The sequence below is a fragment of the Rattus norvegicus genome, chromosome 10 (genome assembly GCF_036323735.1).
Source record: "Rattus norvegicus strain BN/NHsdMcwi chromosome 10, GRCr8, whole genome shotgun sequence".
NCBI classification, from domain to species: Eukaryota; Metazoa; Chordata; class Mammalia; order Rodentia; family Muridae; genus Rattus; species Rattus norvegicus.
Window position 1 is genome coordinate 89,219,384 of NC_086028.1, and position 27,536 is coordinate 89,246,919.

Genomic DNA, 27,536 nt, shown 5'->3' on the forward strand with positions numbered 1-27,536 from the left:
ACTCAGGAGGTGGAGGCAGATGGGTCTCTGTGAGGCCAGTCTGGTCTACGTAGAGAGTTCTTGGGCTACACAGTGAGACCCTGAGACAGTAGGCTAAAGACGCTCTCCTAACCCTGGGGCAGAGTCATTTCACATCAACCATGAACTAGGAGGGCAAGCTTTGACCTAACACAAATCCTTCAGAGCTTGGGGAGGTGGGTGGGAGAAGCCAGATCTGAAGCTTGGGTGGAGCGGGTGCACTCTCACCAAGTTTATGGAGGGAGACGGGAAAGAGGAGGGATTCCAGTTCAGAGTGACTGGGGTGAGTAATCGTGGGATAAAAGGCTGGTGGATTATGCTTCCAAGCTTCCCAGAGGTGGCTTGTGTGGGAGGACCCCAAGAAAGGTCAGCCTAGAAGCCAGAGTGATCCTAGAGTCTCTGTCATGGGCCAGTGTGACCCTTGTCTCTGTCCTCCCCCTGAGAAGGCTCTGCTCGTAAGTCTGACTCTTAAGTGGCTCCTCTTAGTTGTCAACCAACAACTCTGGCTTCAACAGCTGTTGCCTTCCCTGAGCTGCTGTGGGGGACATGGGAAAACACACTGGGAAAAGCAGCTTTCTGTCCTATGGCTGGCCAGCACAGTGTGTTCCAGCCAGGGATCTAGGAGCTGGTGACACACTGGAGCTGGTGGCTCTTGTCTGTGCTCTTGTAAGGGTGAGAGGTATCTACATCACAAGAACTACCTTACCTCTGGTTGAAGGGTGACACCCTTCTCAGCCCATCTAAGAAGTTCCTTGTGGGGCTTAGGTCCCGGTCGGCAGGGTCACTCTAGAACCATACAGGAGGTGTGGGTTTTCTGTATCAAGGTCAAGGGCGGGAGGAGGACAGCAGTCAGCTTTGGCACTTTGCTTGCCCACTGCAGAACCTTGTTTCCCATCTGTGCAGTGATGGCAGAATGGGGATCTTGATGGGTTTTTACAAAGCTCCAGTTAGTGGGTCTGAGTGCCTGTCTGGGGACAGCTCTCAGCAGAAGTGTCAGAGATGCCATCAAAATTGGCACAGGCTTGCTGTAAAGGAAGAAGATCTCCTTGGCACTCTTTCTGCTTCTCAGAAGGATGGGAGAAAAGTCAGCAAATAGGCTCAACCTGCAGGTTGAGGCAAAAGGAAGCAAACCATCCTGGCCACCTTCTCTGGTGTTCGCTATGGCAAGAGGTAGCCCTGGACCCAATATCAGAAGGCACATAGCTCTGGCCATTTTGAAGAACTATTGATGTGGTCTCCTACTGGATAGACAGGAGAGCCATTTGTCTAGCCCACCCATTTCACTGAAGGTTAGACTTGAGTTAGCGGCCCAGATAGACCAGGTGTCTGCTTCCAGAAAACCCCTATGTAGGCTTGCGCAGGCCACAGCACTGGCAACACAAGCTTTATGTCAGACACATGGGGCAGTGTGGGTCCGAGATACAGAGCCCATGACTCTGTCCTTGCCCATGTGGGCAGCTGAGATCCTCCAGGCGGCATGGAGGGAGGTGCTGGGTTAGCCTTTGTTATCCAGAAAATTGCTTCGCTCCGACCCTTGCCTAAAAATGATCTCTTAAGAAGAATCAATTGTAGCTGGGAAGCAGAACATTTAAACCTCTAGAGTCAATCTCCAGTACTGGGGAGTGGGACGACAGCCCCCTTTCTCCATATTTCTACAGTAGACACTTGCTGTTTGTCCAGTATCCTGCAGACATGTTTTCAAGATGCTATGCCTACTCAGTTCACACGGTCTTAATCCCCTCACATAGCAGGGGCTGGAGGGCTCTCACACCCACATCTCCTGATAGGAAGAGAACTCCCTCTCACCGCAATGCCATTTGCCTCTCTGAGCCCAGGTCTCCTCCTTGGTGAAGTGATAAGGTCTGTGCCCTGAAGGGCTGCCTGGGAGCTAGACGCAGGGCCCAGTGTTCTTGAAGAGGCAGCTGAGACTCTGGGGCCCAGCAAGGCTGATAAGAGTCACTTGCTCTAGGCAGCCTGGTTAGGAGCCATAGGCCAGAAGGTGGTTTAGTGGTTCGGTTCCTTCCTATCCTTTGACCTCTGAGGGCTCTATTGCTGATGGAACCCAAGGGGCAGTGGGACACAGAGACAGCAGACATAGAGAGCCTCTGCCTTTTTTTCCTTGCACAAAGGAGCTTCCGAGCAGAGCTGAGCAGGCCATTTGCCCTCATACTCTCTGAGAAGAGTTCAGCACAGTGGTAGCATCCAGACCTTCCTAAGTGAGAAAGGCACCATCTCTATTGCTTGAGGTTAGTCCATTGTCTCCAGTTGGCCACTGGCTTGGTTCCCAAGTCCTGGTAGTTTACAAATACCTGATTTATTCCTTTTATCCCTATGTTGGAACAGCTATGGATCCAGTCACCCCATCTAACTGGCCCTGTACCCTGGGTCTGTCATTAGTCTTTTCTGGGACCTTGGGTATATCCAGACCATGTGCCTGGTTCAGCTCTGCCAGCAACACCAGAGTTGAGGGTTGGCTGAGAGAGTGCCTGGGCCATGGCTTAGGACTTCAAACCCCACGGGATAGGGCTACACAGAGTGAACATTCTCAGGAAAGCATCCTGGGAAGGAATTCATCATAATTAGCTTCTGCTTCTTTTGGATAAGTCCGATGGCACTAGTCCTGCTCGAGACTGACTGGTGGCTCAGACTGGCAGACTTTTCCATCTCCGCACAGGACAGTGCTGCCTTAGTTACCTACAGTGGACTTCCTCATCTAGAAGGAGGTTTGCAATGTGCGGATGCACGATCTGCTCTTCCTGAGGATGGCGTGTCCTCCCTCAATAGCAGGCTCTGGGGTGAGGAGGGATCCGGGCGAGCAGTGTAGGCAGCCTGCGATCTTCGAGTTCCAGGGAGTGGTGTTGACAGCAGTTATTGGGTTTCTGACTCTTCCTGTTTATTTCCCAAAGGGCACAGGGAAGGGGTAGATTGTACGGCTGGATCCATTCGTCGAAGTCCCATGGGAAGCAGGATCTAGATCTGGGCCAGCCTTTGACACGGGCCAGCAAGGAGCAAGGACGATTGCCAGCTGCATGTGATAAACAACCTGGACCCAGCTGGCCTCGGATGGGCGGCTTCTTTCTCAACTAACGTCTCTCACCCTGCTCTGGATGGTGTGTGGCTTCACAGAGGGGCTTTCTTTATGGTTTCCCAGGGTCTGCTGGGGACAGACCTGAGGCTTACCTTTGCACATGTTAAAGAAAATAAAAATGAAAAAAAAAATCTACTGCAACAGAACAGGCTGGGCTAGTGTGAGCTCTTGGCCTGGTGGGAGAGACAAGAACATGGCGAGATTCTGTGTCCAAGCTGCCTCTTGCTCGTGACATTCCAAGATGCCTCTGAGGTAGGAATTGTAAAATAGGATAAGACCCCTGCAGTCTCCTTTTGTCCGTTGACTTCCATTCAAATTGGGCACACTTTGCCACTCTCAGAAAAGCCATAGGTATAGCCGGGATGCAGTGGTGGGGAGGCCCTTGGCCAACGGTCTTGAGTTTTGAAGACCTCAGAGATCTGGGCAGCTTGGGAAGCCATCTGCAGAACAGCTGAGTTCCTTGTAGCTCATGTTTTCTCTAGCCCTGCTCTGCTGTAGTCAGATCTCCACACCCCTTTCTGTTGTTCTGCATTGCCCCCCTTTACTACGCATTTTTCATGATGACCATCTAAATAGGTTAGATGTCTAGGTTAGGCAAGGCTCTTCGGGCTCCATCCACCATATGCAGAAAGAATGGCTGTTCTGCCCTTCTCAGCCCTGCTAACCGACAGACACTAGGGAGAGCAGCTGGGCAAGTCTATGTGGCCGGCAGGTGGGGAGGGTGAAGAGACCCTTTTTCCTTCGTGTTAGGAAGCAGGCCACCCTGCGTCCTTTTCTCCCATTGGCTGAAGTAACCCAAAAGACAAGAGATCCTCCCTGACTTGTGAATGGGATAGCCTATCTCAGTTCCCAAGGATCTGGACTAGATCTTCAAAAGAGGCAAGCAGTGAATGGACACAGCTCCCAGCTCCGTTCCTGATGCATGATGGTCCTGGTTGGGGTCAGTAAGATGGGCGGGGCAGCATGGATCGATTCATCAACTCTGTCTTGAGGAAAATCAGAAGGAGGAGATAAAATGGGGGGAACAAGGCGGAACAAAGACTTTGTCCTTCCCCCGCTTCTGTCTGGGGTCTGTTAATGCTGACTTGATGTGGGGTCAGCCACTTATGCTGCAGTTGTGCAGTTAGCTTGCCAAGCAGGCTCCAATAGGCCCTTGCCTGCACTCTCTACCCTATGACCATGAGCACTGCTCTCCGTACACCTCCCATCCCTTCCTAGCACCCCAAACGCCCCTTCCCATCTCTCCTTCCGGAAGTTGGAAATCAAGTCAACTGGATAACGCTTGCTTGTTGTGAGGACTTGAGCAGAACGGATACAACAATTTACAAGTCTCTTCATATCTATGTATTCTATATTAAAGGTGATAAAGTCATGTTTCTGGGGCGTATTCAAGTAGCTGACAAGTAATTATTTAATAATAGTACCTGAGCGCATTGTAATTTTCCTCGCTATAGTCAGGATAGTTGGGAGTTTCCTGCCAACCTGCTGTATCCAAAGTTTTGTAAAAAGTTGTAGAAGTTGTTGATCTTTTTGATTTTATATTCAAAAAGTCTCTTTTTATAAATATTATTTATTATACAATGTATATACCTTTGAGTTAACTAAGATTATATATTATATAAATATATATATATTTGGAGAAAATCTATTTCATCATGCAGTTTTTTTCTGTTAAATCATTAAAGAGAAGGTAAACTTCAGACGGACACATTGTGCTGTGGAGTCTCTAGATTCGTCCTTAGGTCAAGGGTGTCTGAATGTTGTGCTAATTAAATGGCCAAATTTACGGTCATTTCCTCTGCTCTCTAAGCACGATGAGGAATGATGGACAGCAGATGTAACATGAACCTTAAAGCATTGCTTACACAAAGTCAGTATCAAACAAGGAATTGCCAATTTGGGGGAGAACAAACCTGGTCAAGCAATTCACTCACACAGACTTGAATGTTTTCAACAGTGCATGTCTGTGCCTCAGATCATTCTACAAGATTCAAAGTCAGTGGGTCGCAGAGTCTGCCATTGTCTTACTGCCCTTCTCAATATATCCCCAACTCCAGTTGTTGGGGGGGGGAAGGAATTGCTCAATTGTAAACACAGCTGGACCAGGAACGGCCGCTCCCCTGCCAGAACCGGACAACAGCTGAACTGTGGAAGGGGTCAGTAGGTAGGTTGACAAGATGGTGTTCTGCCTGTGCTCTGAGCCACGGGACAATGGAGTTGGAGGTTGGTTCGGATAGGACTTGCTGGGCAGTGCAGTCTCTCCTTGGGCTGGAGTTTCAGTGACTCACCCGAAGCCCTCGGCCCATCATCCTGTTGCTGGGCTGTGACGCAGTTTAAGGATGATGGGTGGTCCTCCAGTTCTCAGACCTACCTACGAAATGCCCCACCCTCTCCAGCATTTCTGGCACATTGCTTCAGAGGATAGATAGCTTGAGGGTTTTCCTTTTTTCTTTTTCTGGTCTACCACTATTAGAGATACTCACGTCGATCACAGGAAGCGGTCTGCTTCTGCGGGTGGAGACAGGTTGCCAACCCCAGATCCCCCTCTGTTGAGGACAACTGCCTGAGCTTCCACTTGGTGCACCTTTTGCCCCTAGAGATCTTTTCCATCTGTGTGAAGCCTCGTGAGGGTAGAGGCAGAGCTCCTGGCGTAAGTGCTGGCCATCTTTTACTTCATTTCTTTTTTCCTTGAGGTGAATACTCTCTTCTCCCAGCATTCTGATTTTTTTTTTTAAATTTTTTGAATGTATAGATTTCCAAATATGTAGATGGTCCCTATCATACTTTATGAGGCCATTTGTCTCCTCTGATCATTGTATCCCACTAAAGGGAATCCAGTTTTTTGTTTTTTTTTTTTTCTTTTTTCTTTTTTTCGGAGCTGGGGACCGAACCCAGGGCCTTGCGCTCGCTAGGCAAGCGCTCTACCGCTGAGCTAAATCCCCAACCCCAAAGGGAATCCAGTTTATAGCTGTACTTGAACATTAGCTAGAAACACTGGAAGGAGCAAGTTTCAAGTTGTGTGCAGGTGGGGTGTGCCTTTAATTTCAGCATCTGGGAGGCAGATACAGGTAGATCCCTCTGTTCTGGGTCTCCCCTACACAGTGAGACTTAGTGAGTCTTTTAAAAAGTTTTGAGAATAATTTGAGAGAAGATAAAGGGACAATATGGTGAGGTTTTTATTGAAAGCAACATTATTCTGAAGACAGGCTGTGGGTTCACGGATGGGCAGAAAGACAGGGAGAGGAGCTGAGGAGAAAGGCAAGGGATACTAGGTGAGGTTGTTCTGAGTGGAGTGCTGGTCGACCCGTGTGGTGCTGGGCATAACAGCATGTAGCATGCATGGATGGTGGGTCTACACTCAGGAAGTGAGTTCAGCCAGAAGTAGGATGTTCTATTGTCTTGCCTGGCTTCACAGAACTTGGGAGGCAAACAGATCTCTCCTCACTAATCAATCACCAAATGTTCATTATGGAGACTGTGCTGGAGAGCCGTAAATACACATCATTACAATTTCTTATTTGGACAGAGTCTCACTCTGTAGTGCTGGCTATCCTGGAACCATGTACACCAGGCTGGCCTTAATCTTGTGCTGATCCTCCTGCCTCTGCCTATGGGACTAGAGGTGTGTACCACCATACCCCCCACCCTCCTTGCAACTCCATCCTCCCCGTCTTGGGACTCATCTTGGGTCTCCTGCAGGTCACTGGTATTACTGGTGCATCCCGGTACTCTGGGGCCACAGTCACACCGCCCTGGGCTGTCAGTGGAACTCAGCCTCGACAGTTGCCAACAAATGAGTGGCTTTCATCTTGCAATAACTTCTAAGATTTAAATGCTGCTTTTGAACTCTTAACAAACCTTGCCTGGGCGGTCACTTACTTGAAGGCGGCAGCCCAGTTGGCAGGCAAGCAAACTGAAGCCCTGGCCTGGCCTTCTGTGTTTGGATATTTATAGCTGACGCTGCTTCAGCAGGCCTGGTGACCGGGCTTTGATTATTAAACAAGAACTGAACCTCCTCCATGATTCTGTGACATATGGCAAAAATGTAAACGCTGCTCACTCTAACTTTTAGGCTATGAAAAGGCAGCCTTAAAACACATCTTAGATTCTAACTACAGTCATGTATGTTTCTGTATAGTACATGGAAAATTAAAAAAAAAAACAAACTCAAAAGAAGACAAACATGCAAGGAAAAAAATGAGCTTCTCTTTGGAAGATTTAGGATTCCCCGGCAGTTAGGAGTGGTTCATCAGAGCTGCCCATGCTGTCCACTGGGCCATGCTGTGGGCTGGAGGTAGAAAGGCCTTTGGGGCTCCTCCCAGAATGGGGGGTGGGGCAACTGCTGTTGTCCCTATTGCTGGAGGTGCCTCTTCTCTACACAGCATCCATTTCTGGGCTTACTGGTGCCGAGGACTGGGGCATCTGAGAGATACAGATGGTATGAAGAACACCACAGTGAACCACAGGAAGGACATCTCAGCACAGCAGTCTTGTTTCGCATGTTCCAGGGGACTAAGTCACTGTAATGAGAAGCAGCTTTCATCCAGCTTTGGACCAATGTAGTTCATGGCTTCAGTTCAGTTTTTTTTTTTTTTTTAAGGTAAAATAAGAATTAAACTTGAATATGAAGATTCCTGTATACTAGCATATGCTAATGAATTTTTTAGATTTTTGTTTTGTTTTTGGAGACAGGGTTTTTCTCTGTGTATCTCTGGCTGCCTGGAGTTCACTCTGAAGACCAGGCTGGCCTTGAACTCACAGAGATCCACCTGCCTCTGCCTCCAGAGTGCTGGGATTAAAGACATGCGCCACCACTGCCCATTGAACTTTTAATATTTTCTTTTTTGTTGTTTTTTAAGGCAGTCTCTCTCTAAATTAATGCTTCTCAGCCTCCCTAATGCTGTGACCCTTTAATACAGTTCCTCCTGTCATGGTGACTCCCAACCATAACATTATTTTTGTTGCTATTTCATAACTGTAACTTTGCTCCTGCTATGAGCTGTAAAGTAAATACCTGTGTTTTCAGGTCTGAAGCCATAGGTTGAGAACTTTTTCTTACAGAGTCCTGGGACTCACTATGTAGTGTAGCAGGCTGGCCTCAAACTCAGAGATCTGCCTGCCTCTGCTTCCTGAGTGCTGGGATTAAAGGCGTGTGCCATCAGCCTAACTTATTGTATGTGCTTTGCTTGTGTGTGTGTGTGTGTCACGTGAGTTACAGTTGTACACTGCCATGTGAATTCTGGGAATCAAACTAGGTCCTCTGGAGTGGTGGTAAGAACTCTTACCCATTAAGCCATCTCTCTAGCCTCCTTAATATTTTTTTAAAGAGACTTAGAAAAAAAAAGTCTTCTATGCTGCAACAAGGAGGGGTTTCTCTTCCAAGGCCCACTTCTTCATACAGTCCCGTCAGTGACTGGTGTGCTGCTCAAAGAAAACACCGGTCTACATAACATTTCAAGTATATTTACTCTTTATTGCATTCCTTCGCTTTGCATTACACAATATAATATTTATCTTTTTCAATATGATTTTGGACAAAAACACAAGACATTAACTTCGTTGAACAAGAAACATAAATTAATCCACGTACAACTTTGTTGGGAGGAAAAAGGCAGGACCGCAGACAACAGGGACCACGGTGATGGACGGGGAACCACGGTACTAGCCACGGGAATCAGAGTTTCACAACACAATCCACTCTTTCAAAGCCACAAAATAAGCCAGGGATGAAAACCCCAAACAAGGTATACGGACAGCAAGGTGAGGGGATGATTTGCCTTCTACTGTGGGGACAGTGTCAGAGTCACGCCTAGGTGCCCCTGTGGCAGCAAGTCTCCTGGGTGGCTTCTGATGGCTGTCTGTCTTTTAAGCAGCAGCGGGGAGAGTGGCATGCTCCCTAAGACTCGTCTCCAGGAATGATGATCTAATTAAGTTACTTCTAACCCACTGATTAGGCAAACCACACTGCAAAGGGCTTGGTGAGCTCCTCCTCTTTTGGGAAGAAGTGTGTTGAGTACGCTGGAATGGATATTCAAGGACCGAGGAGAGGACTAGGGGGTGGCTTGTTCTGCTGGAGAGTAGTGTTTTATTTATGTGCTTTAGACATTACAGATCACTTCAGATACAGGGCAGATAAATTATAAGTCATCAGGCAGAGGAAAGAGTATGGCACTAATAGGCCTCTAACGTCATCCCAAGGAAATGACCCACTTAGAGCTGGACGCTAATTAGAACTGAGAGGCTTGTAAATTATTTTAATTTTTCTTTCTGTTTAGGGATGTACAGATTTCCATATGTATCTTTCATAAGGTTTTAACGGCATCTACCAAGTGGTAATGATTAGCATATCTCTTACCACAGAGCAAATTAATTACACTCAGGGCATATCACAGCCACCACAGGAGTGATCTGACTTCCGATTAGAAAAGCTCTCCTGATTGCAACTTGGAAATATCTCTGAAAATGATTGAGAATAGCATCGTAGATATTCAAAATCCTGCTTCTTTAGGCAAAGATAATAACCCATTCTGTGGGCCACATGGTTGTTAACACGGGGAGTGCTAAGCGAATCCCTTGGAACCTCCTCTATCTTTGCTCTTGGTCACGTGTAGAAGCCTACCTTCGGGTAGGTCAAGTGTTTTCCAAGGGTGGGCGTGGCGGGGAGCGAGGTGTGGGCAGGGTGCACAGGCGTGGCGTGCCTCCCACGTAAGCGGGAATCATCTTAGCCAGCATGGTAGGGAAGCACAGCAGTCCAGGAACATAGGACATCTCGGAAGCACGAGGCAGTTTACTGCACTAGTCATGCAGAGTGAGTGTGGAGAGGGAGGTGGACACTTCACTTAGTCCAGTGTCTTGAGTATGAGGAGTGACGATCCCAGGCCATCATCACCTTGGTCACTGTTGTAAACAGTCCAGTTTTCAGTCAAAGTCCAGGGGACTACTGCAAAAGAAATCCCCCAACATACACACGACTGTAAGTTCTGCAAAAAGGACCCTAGTCACCACCAAGAAATCACTAGCAGCTTTGGTGTTTTCTCTACATTTCCCACCATTTGTTTGCTATTTGATGGGCGCTTTCTAAAAGAAAATGGTCACAGTTCCATGCACTTAACAGTAAATAACGGACCATCAAGTTTTCCCTGCGCTGTGACAAGGAAGCCTTATGAAGCTCGACAAGGAGAGCAGACCAACAGAACAGCCACTTCCTTGCTCGGTCCCTCAGACCTACAACCCAGGAAGCGCTAGTGCGTGGAAACAAGGCTATGTGGGAAGGAAGCCATCATCTGACTCAGATGCACTGCACTGTACTGATGCCCAGGGGAAGGCTTGGGACCTCGCAGATGGGCGAGCACTGCTAGTACTTACGCGCCTTCTTCTCTCATGAGGGCCAAGAATTTCCTCACACGGTACTCAGGGTCCATCTAAAAAGCATCAGAAGAAACAAATTAGACGCTCAATGATGCCTTTCCACGAAGATGTGCTTCCTCCACACCAGGGAGATGCTTGGTCACACGCTTCTAGCACTGTTAAGTGTGTCACCTCTCCCTCGCTGTTGTTTTGAAGCATAATAGAGCAGATTACGTTATTTAGAAGCCAGTGGAACTTCCCAACATGGAGAAGCCATTGGTCATTCTCAGGCACCTCAGACAAGTACTTCCCTGGGTGTGTTGGTGTACGGAGGAAAAGCACACGGGCAAGGTGTCATAGAGGGGTCCAGACATGCCTTGGTGCATTCAGGGTGCTATGAACCAGGGGAGTTCAAATGCTAAAATTCATACATCTTAGCGAAGGAAGGGGACAGAACTTGAAGAAACCAAATTGAGGTTGGGTGAGTGACCAAAATACAGTTATGACTTTCACACACTCAGTGGCTGGCTTTCTTCGTTACAGTGCCCCTTTGGAGATGCTGCCACACTAAGAGAGCAGAAAGTGCAGTTGGGCTCTGCTCTTGGTACGCCTGGCCTCTGGCTGCCCCAGAGTCACAGACTCAAGACAAGGTGGTGGGGTTTGATCCTGGTGATGGCTCAAGTCATTATTACTAATTATCTCTCCTGGCTGTCATTTTGTATCCAAAATTACTTCACTTACTTCAAAGTGTATCATATTCTTACTGGCCTGACTAGGATGTGTGGTGATCTGGAAAAGGAGCATCACAAACGCCCTTAATGACTTAGTGTGAATTTTTATTGTAAGAAACACCTCACTTTTAAAGCATGTCGTAGGGCAGAAGTCTGTTGGCGAGAGGGAACTCCCTGCCCTCTAGGAGTGGCTCCCAAGTGCTCCGCTTCAAGAAGCTGTGGGCGAGGGAGCAAACTCCCCTCAATCTTTGGAAAAGATTCTTCTCTCCGTCCCAGCAAAACATGGGACATAAGTTTCAAATGTATCAAAGTTAAGGGGTCAGACTACAAAGAACTAAGAAAAAGTGTGAACAGCTAACAAAAGAGCCATTTCCCCCCCTCTTTGGGACTAGAATTACACATGAATCAATTGTCAAAGCTTTTTCTAAGAAGTGGAACTGGCTGGAGCTCGCTGGAGTCAGTACATGCAGGTCTTCGCCCATTAACTCTATTTAATATGTGTGAGAGCGACTTACTGACTTGCCTGTAGCTATGGAATTAAAAGTCAAGAGAAAAGGAGGAAAAAAGTAACCTAGATAAATGACTTTATTCCCTCAGGTGACATCCAGTCAGAGCAGATCCTTAACTCGAGCAAGTTTTAACAAAATCGGGTACAGCGGGCAGAGCAAGCATGGCTTCCAATCTGCTGAACTGCATGCTGCTTCTCCACTCTGCTCCTGCTCCCGCTCCCGAGGCCGATCTGAAGAGAAGTCACTCAGATGCTCGGAATCCGTTTGACGTGAAGGGGTTCAAACTCCAGGCCTAAGAAGTGTCAGTTGCTCGAGATTGGGCCGAGCACCCCACTCTCACTTTCCACCTCACACACATAAGAAGTATTAACTTGATCACCGCGCTGCAGGCATCAAAGAGGAGGCAGGGGCGGGGAGGAAAACTCGCATAGTTTCTTCTATGCAATTATTTTAAAAGATTGCACTGAAACTGGAAAAAAGAAGGGCAGAGCTGACTTCTGACAGATTTATCTTTTTGCGGGGACAGAGCCAATACACCTGTATGTGTGCCTTTACCAGGAATAAGACTGAGCAGAGCGCTAGTCTACGACCATAATTTACTGCTCATAATGGAAGACGTAGACATGGACTTAAAAACAGTTGCTGGATGCTCGGGAAACTTTTGGTTTCTGAAAAACCACAAAAATGTAATTGTAAGCTGAGTTTATCTCAGAGACTTAAGACAATTCTCTCCATATTTCTTATTTATTGGCCTAAGAGCTTCCTTCGGATGTGGAACTGGGGATCCCCACTGCTCACTTTGGGCAGGCAGGGCTCCATGGTGACGCACCTCCAAAGGTCTGGTGGGGGCTCACTCCTTCATTCATTTACTTCTCCCTTGATTGGATCGAGTGAAATTTACTGAGCTCTCTAATATGTGGTCCAGGGCCGTCAACAGCAGGTAGCAGCCCCAGGGTCTGAGCACACAGACCTTAGTCTACACAAGCATATTAAGTATATGTGTGTGTGCATGCTCAGGCACACAAAGGCAAGGCGTTCTAGAAGGAGTCGATATGAGAAAGCTCCAAAAGTAATCTCATCTGCCGGTGCCTAGCAGCAGGCTGGGAGTCAGTTGGTCTGAGATTTCTAGGGAACTGGGCACGGTGGTATGAGCCTTTAATCCTAGCACTTGGGAGGCAGAGGCAGGATGATCTCTGAGTTCGAGGCCAGCCTGGTCTGTATAGAGTTCCAGGACAGCCCAGGGCTACACAGAGAAACCCTGTCTGGAAAAACTAAAGGGAAACGCTCAGAGTCGTGTCTGATCTGCACAAGTCACCATATCTGCCCTTCCTCATCTCCCAGACCTTACCCATCACGTGCTGACACTGATGGTCAGCGGCGAGTGGGAGATCAGGGCTGGTTGGCTGACAAGTTGAAGCCCTTTCTAACTTTGAGACCTTATGGCTTTCTACATTAAGATTAAAAGTCACGCTCTGTTCTTCTCATCTGTTTCCGAGAAGAGAGAGGAGAGAACACGGGTGCTCCTGAGCCCTGGGAGAGGAAAGCAGGCCCTCTTGGTGTGCCACCGCCGGGCCATGACTCATGCAGAGAAGGGCTCTCGCCTTACCTGCAGGGACATCTCAATCAACATTAGTAACTTCTTGATTCCTATCCAGACTTTCTTCCCTTTGACTTGCTGAGCAATTGTGGTGCGTTCCTTATCTTTGAAGTTGCCCAAAAGCTATAGAAGAGATAAACAACAGTAAGACACTTTTACAGTGTGCACACCAACACTCACCCTTAAGCCAACAGCGGGAGGAGCTACCTGACTGGGATGAATTAACCCACTTAGTCCTGTGTGACCATGAAAGGCGAGGTCTTATTCTGTAGCCCAGACTAGCCTCAAACTCATGGTAATCCTGCCTCAGCCTCCCTGGTACAGAGACTACCTCATCTGGAAGAGATAAATCTTATGCTGTTTTTCTAGGAACTGCCACTAAACCGAGAGACATGTTTCCTGGGGGTGGGGGGGACAGCTCCAATCTATGATAGATACAAGTTAAACGTGGTAGCATCCCTTCCTAGGCACAATTTGGATGTGTCAAAGTGGAATGGCTTTTTCTCTTTCCCATCCCAGCAACAACAGGATGTTCAAACAGGTGACCCAGAAGCACTTCTGCTGTGGGCTCCTGTTCTGTTGGGAGCGCACAGCCACTCTGGAGTTGTGGGGCCTTTAAGTAGCCTCCCTGATTCAACCACACCAAGTAACTTACATCACCTTTTCCAACAGATTCCAAATAGTCATCTGTGTACATTAATATTCATCAGGACGCACTCAAAGACTCAGTTTTTGTAATTAAAGGCTTTATCATCTTCAAAAAAACTCAGGAATCATTTCTACATTATAAAGTTGTGAGGTTTGGGTAGCTTTCTTTACTTTCTTTTTCTCTCTCTTCCTTCCTTCCTTCCTTCCTTCCTTCCTTCCTTCCTTCCTTCCTTCCTTTCTTTCTTTCTTTTTCTTTTTTTGGTAGTCCCAAAGGCTTTAATCATTGTTCTAGTTTATTAAATGCAAAGAGATGTGCTGTAAGCCATTGTGAAGAAACAGCGATTATGCCCACGTTGTGCGGATCCCAGTGAGCCCCTGCCGCGTGCAATCTAGGAGTACTACATGCATGCTGGGAAGAGGGTGAGCGGCCCCTGCAGTGTGTGCTGCCCACACCAGGCACAGCTTTATCAGCTCTTCTTTGCATCCTCTCCTCCTTCTAGCTTCTGAGAAACACTGGAAGAGACATCCGGGGTCCCATGCTGCAGCTAAATGGCCACTAAGTGCCGCTCGCTTCAGCCGGTGACCGTTCTGAATTACCTCAGGCCTCCACTCCCTTCTGATACCCAGTCTGGAGCGGCGACTCATCTTTACCTCCAGAGCTTCCAGCAGCTGCTCTCCTGTGGCGATGTTGGGCACGTGGATGGTGGTGCTGAAGGCGTTGAGCATCTCCATTTCCTGCAGGACATCTTTGCGGCTGGTGGTCCCGATGATGAGAAGCTTGCGGCCCTGGTTATGGAGGCAGATGTGTTACAGCGCACAGAAAAACACAAAGGAGGAGACCAGAGGAGGCTTGACTCAAACGAGCGGAGTCCACGTATCTGCGTGTGGTGATAAGTAGGCAAAACACACACACACACACACACACACACACCACACACACACACAAATAGAACTCTAAACGAGACATGGATGATGTAACTCGGAAGCAGCAGCAACAATGCAGGGAGGCCTTCCCCCATCCCAGCCAACAAGGGACCAGCAGGTCTGGAACACCAAATCAAAGCCAGAGAACTGGGATGTACACTACAGTTCTACCCTGTGATGGGAAGTAGGTCTTTTGTTTGTTTTAGATGGGGTCTCTTTATGCAGCTGTGGCTGGCCTGAAACTCACAGGGATCTGTCTACCTCTGCCAGATTGGTCTTCATGATGAATTCCAGGCTAGCCAGGGCTTCATAGTGAGACCCTGTGTCTAACACCCCCCACCCCCAAACTTCAGCTTGGGCTTCCTGCACATTACATCACCGATTGACAGCAAGGCCAGGAGACCTTCTTCAATCTCAGCCACTGTGCTTGTCTACCGAGTGCCAAGAAAACAAGGACCACCTCAACATGGAGGTGGGGCTGCAGCTCACTAGGAGAGCATTTGCATAGCATGCATAGAGACTAGGGTCAAGTTCAAGTTCTAGCTTATGCACATGTGTACACCTAACCCCCACAACACACACACAAGCAGAAAGCCTCTGACACTAAGAGCTTCTTGGTTTTACAGATGAATGTGCAAAGATTCCAAGGTAGAAATTTATTTGTGACATATACAGATTAAAGGCCTATCATTATGGCTATTCAATAAATCGACTAGAAAAAAAATTAACCAAAAACAAACAAACAAACAAATGCTCATCAACAGATATTTGCCAAGCTCCTGATTGACTATGGAATGACCTTGAATAAAAATAGAGAAATAAAGACTTTGCTGCATGGAAAGGAAGCACACTACACAGGGGAGGAGACTGGCAGAGGAAACGTTGTTCTCTGCAGGGAGGAACCCACAGGCCACATCTTCCTTCTTTTCTTGTCTGTCCTTATTCCTTCCTTCCTTTCTTTTTCCTTGTTGGTTTTTCGAGACAGGGTTTCTCTGTGTAGCTCTGGCTGGCCTGGAACTCACTTTGTAGACCAGGCTGGCCTTGAACTCACAGAGCTCCACCTGCCTCTTCCCAAATGCTTAGGACTAAAGGTGTGCACCACCATGCCTAGGCTATATATAGGCCAAGTCTTAGGAAATGGGTAAGCTGGTTTGGAAGATGGGTAGGGCTCTAAGTCAGAGGAGCATAAGTCCAAAGGCAAAAATAAAAGCTGGCTACCAAGGTAATCTCAATCTCTCTCTCTCTCTCTCTCTCAATTTCTACTATAACAGAAAGGCTTTTATACTAAAAAAACCTTTATACTAAAAAACCAAACAAAAAAAACCCCAAATGATAATTCAATTCTTTTTTTTAAGATTTTTATTTATTTACTTCATACACACACACACACACACACACACACACACACACACACACACACACACACACACTGTAGCTGTCTTCAGACACACCAGAAGAGGGGGGCATCAGATCTCATTACAGGTGGTTGTGAGCCACCGTGTGGTTGCTGGGAATTGAACTCAGGACCTCTGGAAGAGCAGTCAGTGCTCTTAACCGCTGAGCCAGCTCTCCAGCCCAATAATTCAATTCTGATGCTAACTTTGGAACATGGTCCCTAGAGCTAACAGATACCAATGCTGGGGCAGGTTTTACTACAATCATTACTGTTTTGACAGTGTCTGGCTATGTGCCAAGGCTGGCCTTCATCCCTGAGCTTGGTCTTGGTCCTCTGGGTCATTACGACTTAGCAAAGTTAGTCGCTTCTCCTCCCCTCGGGTTCTGAGCATCCTCATCTCTCTCTTCTCAGAAGGAAACAGTGGCCCCTCTAGATGAGCAGCTCTGCAGAAGCTCCTTGATCACTGCAGAAAGCTGGACTTTTTTCCTTCCGACACTATGCTCAAGGACCTTTCTCCTGCAGCGACTTCGATGTCTTCAGGTGTTGAAAGATTGGGAAGTGTGGGGTAACTTATAATGGAGACGCTCATTTATGTTTTGCCTTCTTGTTTAACAAGACTGCAAACACTGTGGAGAGAGGTCATGACCCAGGCCAGCTCAGGCCTTGACTTGTAAAGCATCATCTTTAAGAAAACACTGAAAAAACATTACCAAATAATTAAACCGTGCTGGGTTGTTTTATGTATTAATTAGTGGTAAATGTGCAACTGGAAGCGTTCTCATGGAAAAACAGTTGTGGATGTACTAATGGGACTAATGTACTAAGGGACCACACTGAGGCACATTTGGAGGACAGGAACCGCGAGCGGTGTGTGCAATGGGGGTGCGGCTTTGGAAGGGGCAGGTGCCACCCGGAGGGGAACTCTATCTTGCTGATGTGTGGCTACTGGTTTAAAGTCCACAGTGCCCAAACATGGAAGAGAGAGAGAGGCGACAATCCGTGTTTAGGGGGCAGGGAGTTGCTCCCTCAGCATATTCTCCTGAGATTTGCTGGTCCCGATGAGACACAGAGGAGGCTGAAATAAGATGACTATTTGCCAACCGGATTAGGATGAACATTGTTCCAAGGTTAAATAAGTATTAGTTAACCAAGTCTTAGCGCTCTAAGGAGCAACTCAGGTGAAAACATTACCATGAGAAAGGCAGGGCTCGGTCAGGTGCTGATCCTTCTGAGACCCGTTCCTTTTACAGCATGAAGAATGGGCCAAGCACCAAGCATCATCTAAGCCTTTTGCCACACAAAGGGCTAACCAGATAATCCACACCCTTTCAGAGTTCTGCCATTGATTGGCCCCAATCAACTGATTTGTAACAAAAGTTCATGCGGAATAAAGCTTTTTTTTTTTCTTTTCCTAAATAAAAAAATGCCACTAATATAGTATCTGCACTGGAATGGAGGGGCTGGCTTCACCCCCAACAACAGCGGGCCAGCTATGCGGGAGAGAAAGGCCTTCTTTCTCACCATTCACTGCGGCAAATGGAACGCACCCTCGGTAAGAAGAATTAACCCGGGACAATCAGAAACCCTGGGATGGATTAAGAAGTGAGTTTGAAAGCGAGGTTCAAAACGGCCGTGTGCGATGTGCCTTACCCTCAGCTTGCTGACGATTACCGTCTGACATTTTTGTAAAGGACTGAAAAGAGGAGTCGGAATGTTGAATACTAGGAATTCTGTAAACCCAGTGAGTAAAAGATGAAATTAACGCTTGCTAATTGGAATATGGTTATCTTTTTTAGGTACATGGACGGTGAAATTTAGTTTGCACGTTCAGAGGATTTCAATTTAGTTGGGAAACTGGCTGGTCAACACCCGGGGGCCACTGCCAGGCCACAGACCAGCAAACAAACATCAAGTGGCAATGGCTGTGGAGACCTTGAAGCACATGGAGCGTCTCCGATTGGGCTGAGCTGCAAGGCCAGTGACAGGAAGCACCGCGGCAGGACAGGTTGCTAATGCCACCAACCTCCATGCGGTTGGTGGAAACAGCTCTACCACCATGCTGGGTCAATCTGGGGAGACGAGGGCGGCCAACAAAAGGCTCAGAATGCTAACAGAAGGAAGGAGAATTAATATGAAAAGCATCAGGAGAAACCAAATGCAGGTCTTAAGGAGAAAGGACTGTGGCCGAGAGAAAGAATCCTGTCATGTGCCCAAAAGATACTCTCCTCTTGTGACCTGGGACAAACAAGTCACAGGGATGCCATGACAGTTCTGGGTAAACCTCCCCAAGAAGGGTCCTGCACCCATTTAGCCCATAGCTACACATAATGGGGTGCTTCTTAAGCCAGCCTGCGTGGGGTCAGGGGAGGGGAGCAGTGGAGTTCTCCTGAAGGCTGGGGAGCTTGTGCAGGAGAAAAGGGACACATTCCATCATTCACAGCTGTGTGGCCCACATGGGGGTAGATTACCTCAGTGCCAGATTCCTCAACCAAAAAAACGGGATTAGAAAAAAAAAAATTCCTACCTATATGTGAGACAGAGCACAAGATAAAGAATACTGGAGAAGGGGCTGGAGAGATGGCTCAGTGGTTAAGAGCACTGACTGTTCTTTCAGAGGTCCTGAGTTCAATTCCCAGCAACCACATGGTGGCTCACAACCATCTGTAAAGAGATCTGATGCCCTCTTCTGGTGTGTCTGAAGACAGTGACAGTGTACTCACATATAATAAATGAATAAATCTTTAAAAAAAAAAAAGAATACTGGAGAAGGCTCTCCAACATCACTGTCACAACAGGCAGGAAGGAGAGGAAGCAAGAGCATGCACGGGTGCTTCTGAGGGGAGCAATGGAAGGTCAGGGTTCGAGTCAGTCATCAAGCAAGTGAGGAGTAGGACACAAGGTTCTTTCCCAACACCCGGGACCCCTGCAGTGACTTGGGACAAGCAGGTTTCCAAGGCACCAGGCTTGCTTTGCAGAGAGGTAGGACAGGGTCCCAGTATTCAGCCCAGGTCATAATGAGGCTCAGGCCACACGCCCTCTTGGGAAGGGCTACTGCAGTGGGGTCTCAGTGAGGAAGAGAACTCAGTTCAGGACAGAGGCCAGCCGGAAGCTTTCCCTACAGAGGGTGGTTTTGCCTTTTATTTTTTCTGGTTTCCTTCTTGGGAAGGGTATGATTCTCGTTTTTTAGTTAGCTCATTTATTTGCTACTGAGACCTTAAGAACAATTCTGCTTGCCCTATGGCTTCCTTCACTGCCCCACCTTATTCATCCAGGGACTCCAGCTGTCAGCTCTACTCTTGTCTCATGTGCCCAGACTCTGACAGCATTGGGTCAGCTCCCTGGCACATGCAGGTGCACACACAGTGCATTCCCCTCTCCCTATCAGCACAGCTCTCTCCCTCTCAAGGGCTTGCTTGAATGTCAGCTTTTCCACAGCTGACTCAAGCCCCATGCCCACTATGCTTCCTCTCCCGTGTTCCTTTGTCCTTCTATCAGATCACCCTTATGTATCTACTTAACTCATCCCCTGTATTTGCTCACTACTGCAGGGCTCCCAAGTCTTTTGTGAGGCAGCCTGAGGTGTTTGGTGTTACTGAACTACACAGGGCTAACACACACGGGGCCTTGTGCAGGGGGCAGCTAATAATAAATATACGTTGAATGAACGAATGATGCTCCCAGTTCAGGTTTCAAGGTTTCGACACATCTGTCTGTCACAGCCATCTTTCTTCTGACCCTGGAGAAATGTACAGCAACTGTTCAACACAGCCCTGAGCCCTAGGTGTTGAATGCTATGGTCTACTAAGTTATAATGAAAGCACTCTAGAATGGATGACCCTTTATTTACGCTACAATTTAAGTTGATGCCAAGGCTGTCATAACTTTCTTTCTAGCTATCAGCCCTTAGGTATTGACTGCATGCTACAGGCTTCTCTGGCAAAGGAAAGGGGTTTATGGGAAGCTAGGAACCCAAGTTGGTGAGACAAGAAGTATTATTGCCACGTGCGACTCCTGGTTTGTCATAAAGCAAGTGGAAAGACTAAGTACCTTAAAGATCAGCCAGCAGGCTGTGGCTCAGTGAGAGTGTGCACACTTTGAATGAACAAACACACCAGGAGTCAGGGCACCAGCAGTGATGGCCGCTCAGGCCTCTCCAAGTCCAGCCTGCATTTGGGATCACGGCTCAAATATCTGTAGCTGCCATGGCTCCTTTTCTTTTAACACACACACACACACTCTCTCTCTCTCTCTCTCTCTCTCTCTCTCTCTTTTTCTTTTCCTTCAGTTAAATGCCAAAGTTGAATACCAAAGGAAGGATGTTTCGAATAAATCATGCTGTAACTAGGCAGACAACTACACTTAAATTCTCCATTAGACTTTACCCTGCAGCAAATTCTTTGCCTAGCCCTTTGTAGCCGGCCTGGTGCTGTAAGCAGGGAAGAGGACACAAGGAGAGCACTCATGGCTGATGGACTAGGAACCGGAGCCTGTGCACGAGAGGGTCTCAAACGGGTAGAGTTACTACTCCGTGATACTGAAGAATCTGTGGAAGCAATCCACGAGGAAGGCCCGGCCCACTCACTCCATCACTTGAGGAAACTTCCTGTCTTCTTTCTCTTCTCCATTCAGTAGCTGAGGAACCTGGGGGCGGGGGAGGAGTGATGTGGCTGGGCTCTTATCTCCAGAAAGGGGCTGACCAGGGGGCTAATTTCCCTTAACCTTACAGGGCAGGCCCGTTGTTGACTGATCATTTATTTGTTTTTGTGACTGGGAATTAAACCTGGGGCCTCGTGGTTAGGAGTGCCACCATGAGCGATTTTTAAAAATTAATTAATTAATTAAAATTAAGTTAACTAATTAATTTTTAAGGCAGGGTTTCTCTGCGTAGCCCTGAAACTTGCTGTGTAGACTAGGCTGGGACTCAGAGCTCCTCTGGCCTCTGTCTCCCCAGTGCTGAGATTGAAGGTGTGCAGCATCACACCTGGCACCATGTGTGACTTTAAACCTGGGTCTAAAATAGCTGTCCTACTAATTACAAGTTTGGGAGATGACAGATCTGCTAGAGATGATGACCTCTGACCTCCCAGGAGAAAAGGATACATAACTCAAGACAATAAAGTTGTACTGACCATGCCACACTGGTCGTGATGCCCAAACCAACGGTCTCTGCAAATACTTCCTCCTGAGGTTGCCTAGCCAGTCGTCCTCCACCCAGGCACCCAGCTCAGCTTTCTGCTTGGTATTTGTAAGTCCCCCTCCCCCCCCCCATCCTGAACACGTCTCTTCTTTCTAACCTTATTTCCACCTCTGTGGGGTTCACTCAGTTGTTGGGAGTTTCGTGCCAGTGTGCAGCTGAACCATGTTGGTATTTCAGAACCTTTCTTCCCCCATACTCTGACCTCGTTTAACCACAGAACACTAGTCAGTGTGTCCGGTAATTACACCTCACCTATGAGGAGACAACCTGCTAAACAATTTCAACTCCCCAGAACTCAAGACAAGAACTAAGAAAGAAGAAAAGAGTGTCAAGAACTGAACGTGAGTGTACTTCAGTCAGCCTTACAACTTACCCGGTAGGCATAGTAGATGGAGCCCCTAAGGCTCTGAGGGACCCACAAAAACATTTTCCTTTCTTTTACAATTAAAAGTGGCAGGTTCTTAGGCTGAAGGTATTTATTTTAAACTATGGTAGCATATCCATCTTTATAGCAATAAAGAAGTATGACTATATATTTACCCGGCATTTATCCACGGACACAGCTTCCCCTGCCCCTAGTCACTGTGTTCTGCCAACACCAGAGCCTCATGACTCTTGCTGTAAGATGCTCCTGAGCCCTGGTGGCTGTCCTTAGTTTTTTCAGACAGAAGCATCAAACTAGTGAGGGACCCTTCAGAGACTGGCAAATGACCTCACTGGAGACCTGTAGGTAGTAGCCATTAGCAATGTCACCAAGGAACTAGACACCAAACCTTTAACACACAGGAGGGCATGTGGGTCTCCCTAGTGACAGCCACGCGTAGTCTGTATATGGCAACATGCCTCGCTGAGCACGTGGGTGTCGATGCCAGTTCTTATTATCATCGGTGTCATCCATGGTGTTTAGCATGTTTTAGTGTATCGGACACCAAAGATACACACAGCAAACATTTCCTCTTAAAATCTTTTTTTAAAAGCCTCAAAGTATAACTTGGTTTTTGTTTATCAAGACAGAGTTTCCTCTCTGTGACAGCCCTGGCTGTCCTAGAACTTACTTTGTAGACCAGGCTGGTCTCGAATTCACAGAGATCTGCCTGTTTCTGCCCTGTGAGTGCTGGGATCAAAGGTGTATGCCATTGCCACCCAGCAAGTATAACATTTGATAAGTAAGAATACACTTTGGGTGCTGGAGAGATAATGGCTCCCTTGTTAACAGCACTAGCTGCCCTTAGAGAGGACTCCCGTTCAACTCCCAGCACCCACAGCTATCTGTAATCCAGTTCCAGGGGATCCATTGCTCTCTTCTGGACTCTGAGGGCACCAGAAATACATGAAAACAAAAGGCCCGGGGTTGGGGATTTAGCTCAGTGGTTTAGCCCTGGGTTCGGTCCCCAGCTCCAAAAAAAAAAAAAAAAAAAAAAAAAACCAAAAAAAAACCACGCCCACACACAGGAAAAAAATAGCTTGGGTCAAAAAAAATGAAGCCGTTGCTTTCTTATGAACTCAGTTCTTGTCCCCAGTAAAACTGAATCGGTCACTTGAAATCTAAGATGGTTTACTGTATTCAAAACATATCCTCACATTCCCACAAATCTTGTATCAAAGGCTACAACACCCAGCTAAACTTGGGCACAGGCATGTCCATGCCACTGAATAGTGTGTTTGTGTGGTGGGGCACAGCCTCTGTGTGAACCAGAAAACCAGCAACAGGGACAGCAGCAGCAAACTCCTGAGTACAGAGACTGGAAAAGACAACCAGCTGGGTCCGGGCAAATCCAGCCACACCTGCCCCTGCTCCAGGCTAGCACCCTGTGTGAGGAAACAAGCACGTTCATCTTCCCCAGGCTTGGGGCAGCCACAGAATCCCCCAGGATAAACATGTGTGTCCCATATCCAGGGTCCAGGGGCACTGAGAACTTGTTTGCTATCTTAAAAAAAAAAAAAAATCAGATTGAAGGAAGCACCTTGGCAGCCACCCCGAGGGCAGCCTCAGCCCCGTGCCAGGCTAGATAGATAGTGGGCACACTTGCATCACACCGGTTTACACCACACAGCAAACCCCACAACTGAGCAGGGTATCATATGCACCCTCTCTTTCTATACTGTAGACTAAATCGTAATTACCTGTGTATTCTAACAAAGTGGGTATTCCTTACGGTAGTATTCCAACCTCGCATGTCTACAGAGAAATTGCAGATGGGAAAAAAACAACCTTTCCACCAGCCGTTCATGAGGCTCAATCGTCACTTATCTTGGTCACCTTTTGCTATGTGGGTGTCAACCATCGTCAGTCAGTCAGATTGGAAGCAGAGCACTGAAGGAAGCCAAGGTCAGCTATGAGAGTTGAGGGCCCTCCCACCACTACACCGAACCTTACAGACACTGCATCATTCATCTGAAAGGAAAGCAAGGCCAGGAATACACATCCCGCATGCTCCAACGGGCCAGACACAACTGCTGTTTAAGGCCATCATGAGCTACGAAAGGTCTTATCTCAACAAAGTAAACAAGATAAAACAAAACAAAGAAGTATGCTGCTGGCTAAAAGTGAAAACAGCTATATATAAACTTTAAAGATAGGTCTTGCTATGTAGCCCAGGCTGGCCTTAAACTTCCTCTACTGCCCAAGAGTGTGCCATCATGCATAAAAGCCTCTCATTTTCGTGTGTGTGTGTGTGTGTGTGTGTGTGTGTGTGTGTGTCTGTCTGTCTGTCTGTCTGTCTGTGTGCGTGTGTCAGGTATATGGCAGCCTGAATCACACCCAGTGAGGACTCTTTGTCCTCCCCAGTGTGACCAGGAGAGCTGTCACAGTGTGTGGTTTACAACCACTGTGACGTAAAACCTCAAGTTCCAGTTCTATTACATTCCAATAAATACCAGGAATCCTGACAGACTGCCCTAGCCCTTTTGTAAGTATAGTCGGCTCTTACCCAATGGCTGTTCAGCACACACTGCATGGCATGAAGCCCTAGGGGTGCTTGGAGATCTGTGTCCTCGTTTTAGGCACAGGGACATATGACAGAAAATGATTTGCCATTCAACTGTGTTGGGAGCTGGGAGAAAGGTGACAGCCTCCAGGGGCCTCAAGGAAAGGCAACAGGTAGGTCAAAGCAAGTGCAGCCAGCTCGGCACCCTGCCAACCTAACCCCCACCCGCCTTATGGAGCTCCAAAATTCTTGTCTCTATCTCAGTCTTTTATAACAGAATCTCTAATACCCAGACAGGTGCATCTGTCTTGGGACTTGGCCTACAAATCTCACTGAGTATGATGGAGGCTAGACGCCTGCCTGCCTGCGTATTTCCCTTCCTAGTCTGCCCAGGAGGGGATGCAAGCTGGAACTCTGAGCTTACTCTCCGTGGACATTTCCTCTGCATAGTAGGCGTATTCCCAGCTGTCTATCTCACCAGATGAAAAGGTCCAGAGGACACGTAAAGATAATTCTTTGCTTTAGTGTCTTATGGTTACAATTCACACATTTATAAAGGCCTTCTCTATGTAATATCTTAGTTGACCCTCAACAGGACAGGAAAAGAAGATGGTTTCTTTCTACTTTCATAGATAAAGAAATATGCACAGGGAAACTACGATGCTGGTTTAAGGCAATAATGCCAGAAGGTGTCAAGGAGCCAAGACTAGAATTCAGGGTTTATGATCCTAACCCAACACAAAGAGTGAGTCCTACAGGGAATGTGCTCCTAGGAGGTGAACAGCTCCAGTGAACGTTAGGTACCGTGCACAACTCCAGAGCTGGTGCCATGGTGGAGCCACTTATCTAGGTTGAGAGAGATCAAGGATAAGTCTGGCTGTGAGGCAAATTTTTCATTAACATTTCTCTGCTAATAAAAATTTGGATATACTAAGATATTGGAATAGGTTTATACCACAAACATATGCATGTGAACACTCACACACATAAACATGCTCTCACACACACATGTGCACCCTAATACTGGTTTTGGTATTAATTAATGCCTACCACAGACGTATTTTCCCAAAAACAGTACAAACAAAACAAAACAAAACAAAAAAAAACAAAAACCCTTTTAGATATTTGCTCCACAGATATTTATAACAATATTTTATAAAAGGGTTCATCAAACGTTTTGCTATTTTTGAGACATTTGAAACATGTATACTTATATATTTTACTCAATTTACATGTAGCTTTCTAAGAAAACCTACTGTCCTAAGAGAAGTGCACATAAGGTAGTTTTATAAAACATAATAGTTATCTAATATCATTGACTGAACGAATGGAAAAATTCAGCCACTCACAACTCAAAAAAAAGTCCACTGTAGAAGTCATCCTGTCAAGTGGTTACAATGAATGTGTCTGGCAAAATGACTACACCTCTTTCCTGGAGTGGTTATACATCTTACTGAGTCATGCTGTAGTCATTGGCCAGAGTTAATTTTAAGCGGATAGATAGGTTCTCGTGTTTAGGCCTGTAGGGTTGAGTCTTCCATGATCTGTTTATTCACTAAAGCGACTCAGGGCCAGAAAAGTCGCCTGGTATTAGCAAGACCTTCCCAATATCACAGCTATGGCGAGACTGTACTGAAATGTCCCGTGAGAACCACATACACACGGCCTGTGGACTGCTGCTGTTAAAATCCACAAGAAACACAGCTACCGAGCCGGAGAGCTATAGTTTTTGTTTTCTTTTATAAAAGATATTTTATTGAACGCTCTTCTAAAGACTTACTATAGATCACTGCCTGCCTAGCTATAGTTTTTTTCACTGGCCCAGTTACGCCTGACAGTAACAACACATGCTTTTTCTGAGATAGGAACTCGTGTAGCCCAGGCTGACCCTGAACAGTCTATATAGCCGAGGATAACCTTGAACTTGTCTGGTCCTCTTGCTTCTACCTCCCAAGGGTTAGGATTATAAATGTGTGTACACCCCACCACATCTAGCTTTCTTTCTTCTTCCTGAGACAAGGTTTCATGATGTAGCCCAGGCTGGCCTTCAACTCACAATTCTTCTGCCTGTTTCCTTGAAGTTAGGATTCAAAGAGTGTCCTGCTTCCTGTCCTTTAAAACAACAACAACAACAGCAGCAGCAGCAGCAGCAGCAGCAGCAGCAGCAGCAGCAGCAGCAGCAACAGCAACAGTGGCGCGTTCCTAGGCGTCGGAGCAATAGAATTCTTGTAATTAGATTCGGTTTAAACTTCTAACTATTAGGTCTGAGAGTTACGTCAGTGATATTGCTAACGATTTGGGTGTTCTTTTTTCATAGCTTATCGCTTCCAAAGATTATACTATGTGAATTGATGTCTTGATGCCCATCAGCTGAGGAGAAGGCACAGGGTACCTGGTGAACGGGCTCTTGGCCAGCTTTTGAGTGTCCTTGGCAACCTATCCTCATGTATGATCAGGTGCCATTTTTATATGCCATAATAAAGGAAGGCTGCAGGCGCCAAGGAAAGACTGCTTCTCCAGGCACTGCAGGGCTCTTCCATCTATTCTACTCTACTCTGTTCTACTCTGATGGGACTTCCAGCAGGACTGCAAACAGTGTCAGGAACACCCAGAATTAAGAAGCCAATTAATGATTCAAACGCCTTGGACTTGTTGAGGAAACGGGAAATCATGTTGTTTTACGGCCTGAAGAGCTCCCTCTTGGGTACTCGTCTTCTCAGTGATAAAGCTATTGTTTTAAGTGTTGTATCAGAGACCCAAGAGGAAACATTAAAGCCCTGGGGGCTGCTGGTGCGGGCAGTTCACCTGGCCTTCCCTCTTTACTGGAGCTCTTCCCTGACGTGCAGACCCCTGCTTTCTCCTTCCCATCTGGAAAAGCACATCCCCCTCAACTTCCATAAATCTGCAAACCTTGAAAAGAGCCCCAGTGTCGTGGAGTAAAAGCGCCAGCCTTAGGATCTCACTGCAAGGAGGGCTGTCTTCAAGCCTCTCACTGCTAAGCCGGACATTTCCTAACACTGGACAAATTGTACGTCCAGCTCAGGGAGGGTGAACTGCAGTGGTCTTTTACCCTCCAAGCCAATTGTTAGCTTTTCACAGGAATCAGCAGGGAGGCACATGTGGGGCCTCTGTGTGCCGGTGAGCGCCCCCATGC

At 47.1% G+C, this 27,536-nt stretch overlaps 2 protein-coding genes across 3 annotated transcripts in view; one reads left to right on the plus strand and one right to left on the minus strand.

Moving 5' to 3' along the window:
- Wnt3 (Wnt family member 3) overlaps positions 1 to 4,812 on the plus strand; it is a 43,972-nt gene extending 39,160 nt beyond the window's left edge. For both annotated transcript variants that reach the window (NM_001105715.2, XM_017597028.3), the window contains one exon: positions 2,925 to 4,812. The gene's annotated coding sequence lies outside the window, so the exon portion shown is untranslated. The remainder of the gene's footprint in view (positions 1 to 2,924) is intronic.
- A 3,741-nt stretch (positions 4,813 to 8,553) lies between these two features.
- Positions 8,554 to 27,536, minus strand: part of Nsf (N-ethylmaleimide sensitive factor, vesicle fusing ATPase) — a 129,447-nt gene continuing 110,464 nt past the window's right edge. Inside the window, exons 18-21 of the mRNA NM_021748.2 lie at positions 14,590 to 14,724; positions 13,300 to 13,413; positions 10,472 to 10,527; positions 8,554 to 10,046 (exon numbers count right to left, since the gene is read on the minus strand). Coding sequence (NP_068516.2) covers positions 10,025 to 10,046; positions 10,472 to 10,527; positions 13,300 to 13,413; positions 14,590 to 14,724 — 327 coding nt within the window. The 3' untranslated portion in view covers positions 8,554 to 10,024. The remainder of the gene's footprint in view (positions 10,047 to 10,471; positions 10,528 to 13,299; positions 13,414 to 14,589; positions 14,725 to 27,536) is intronic.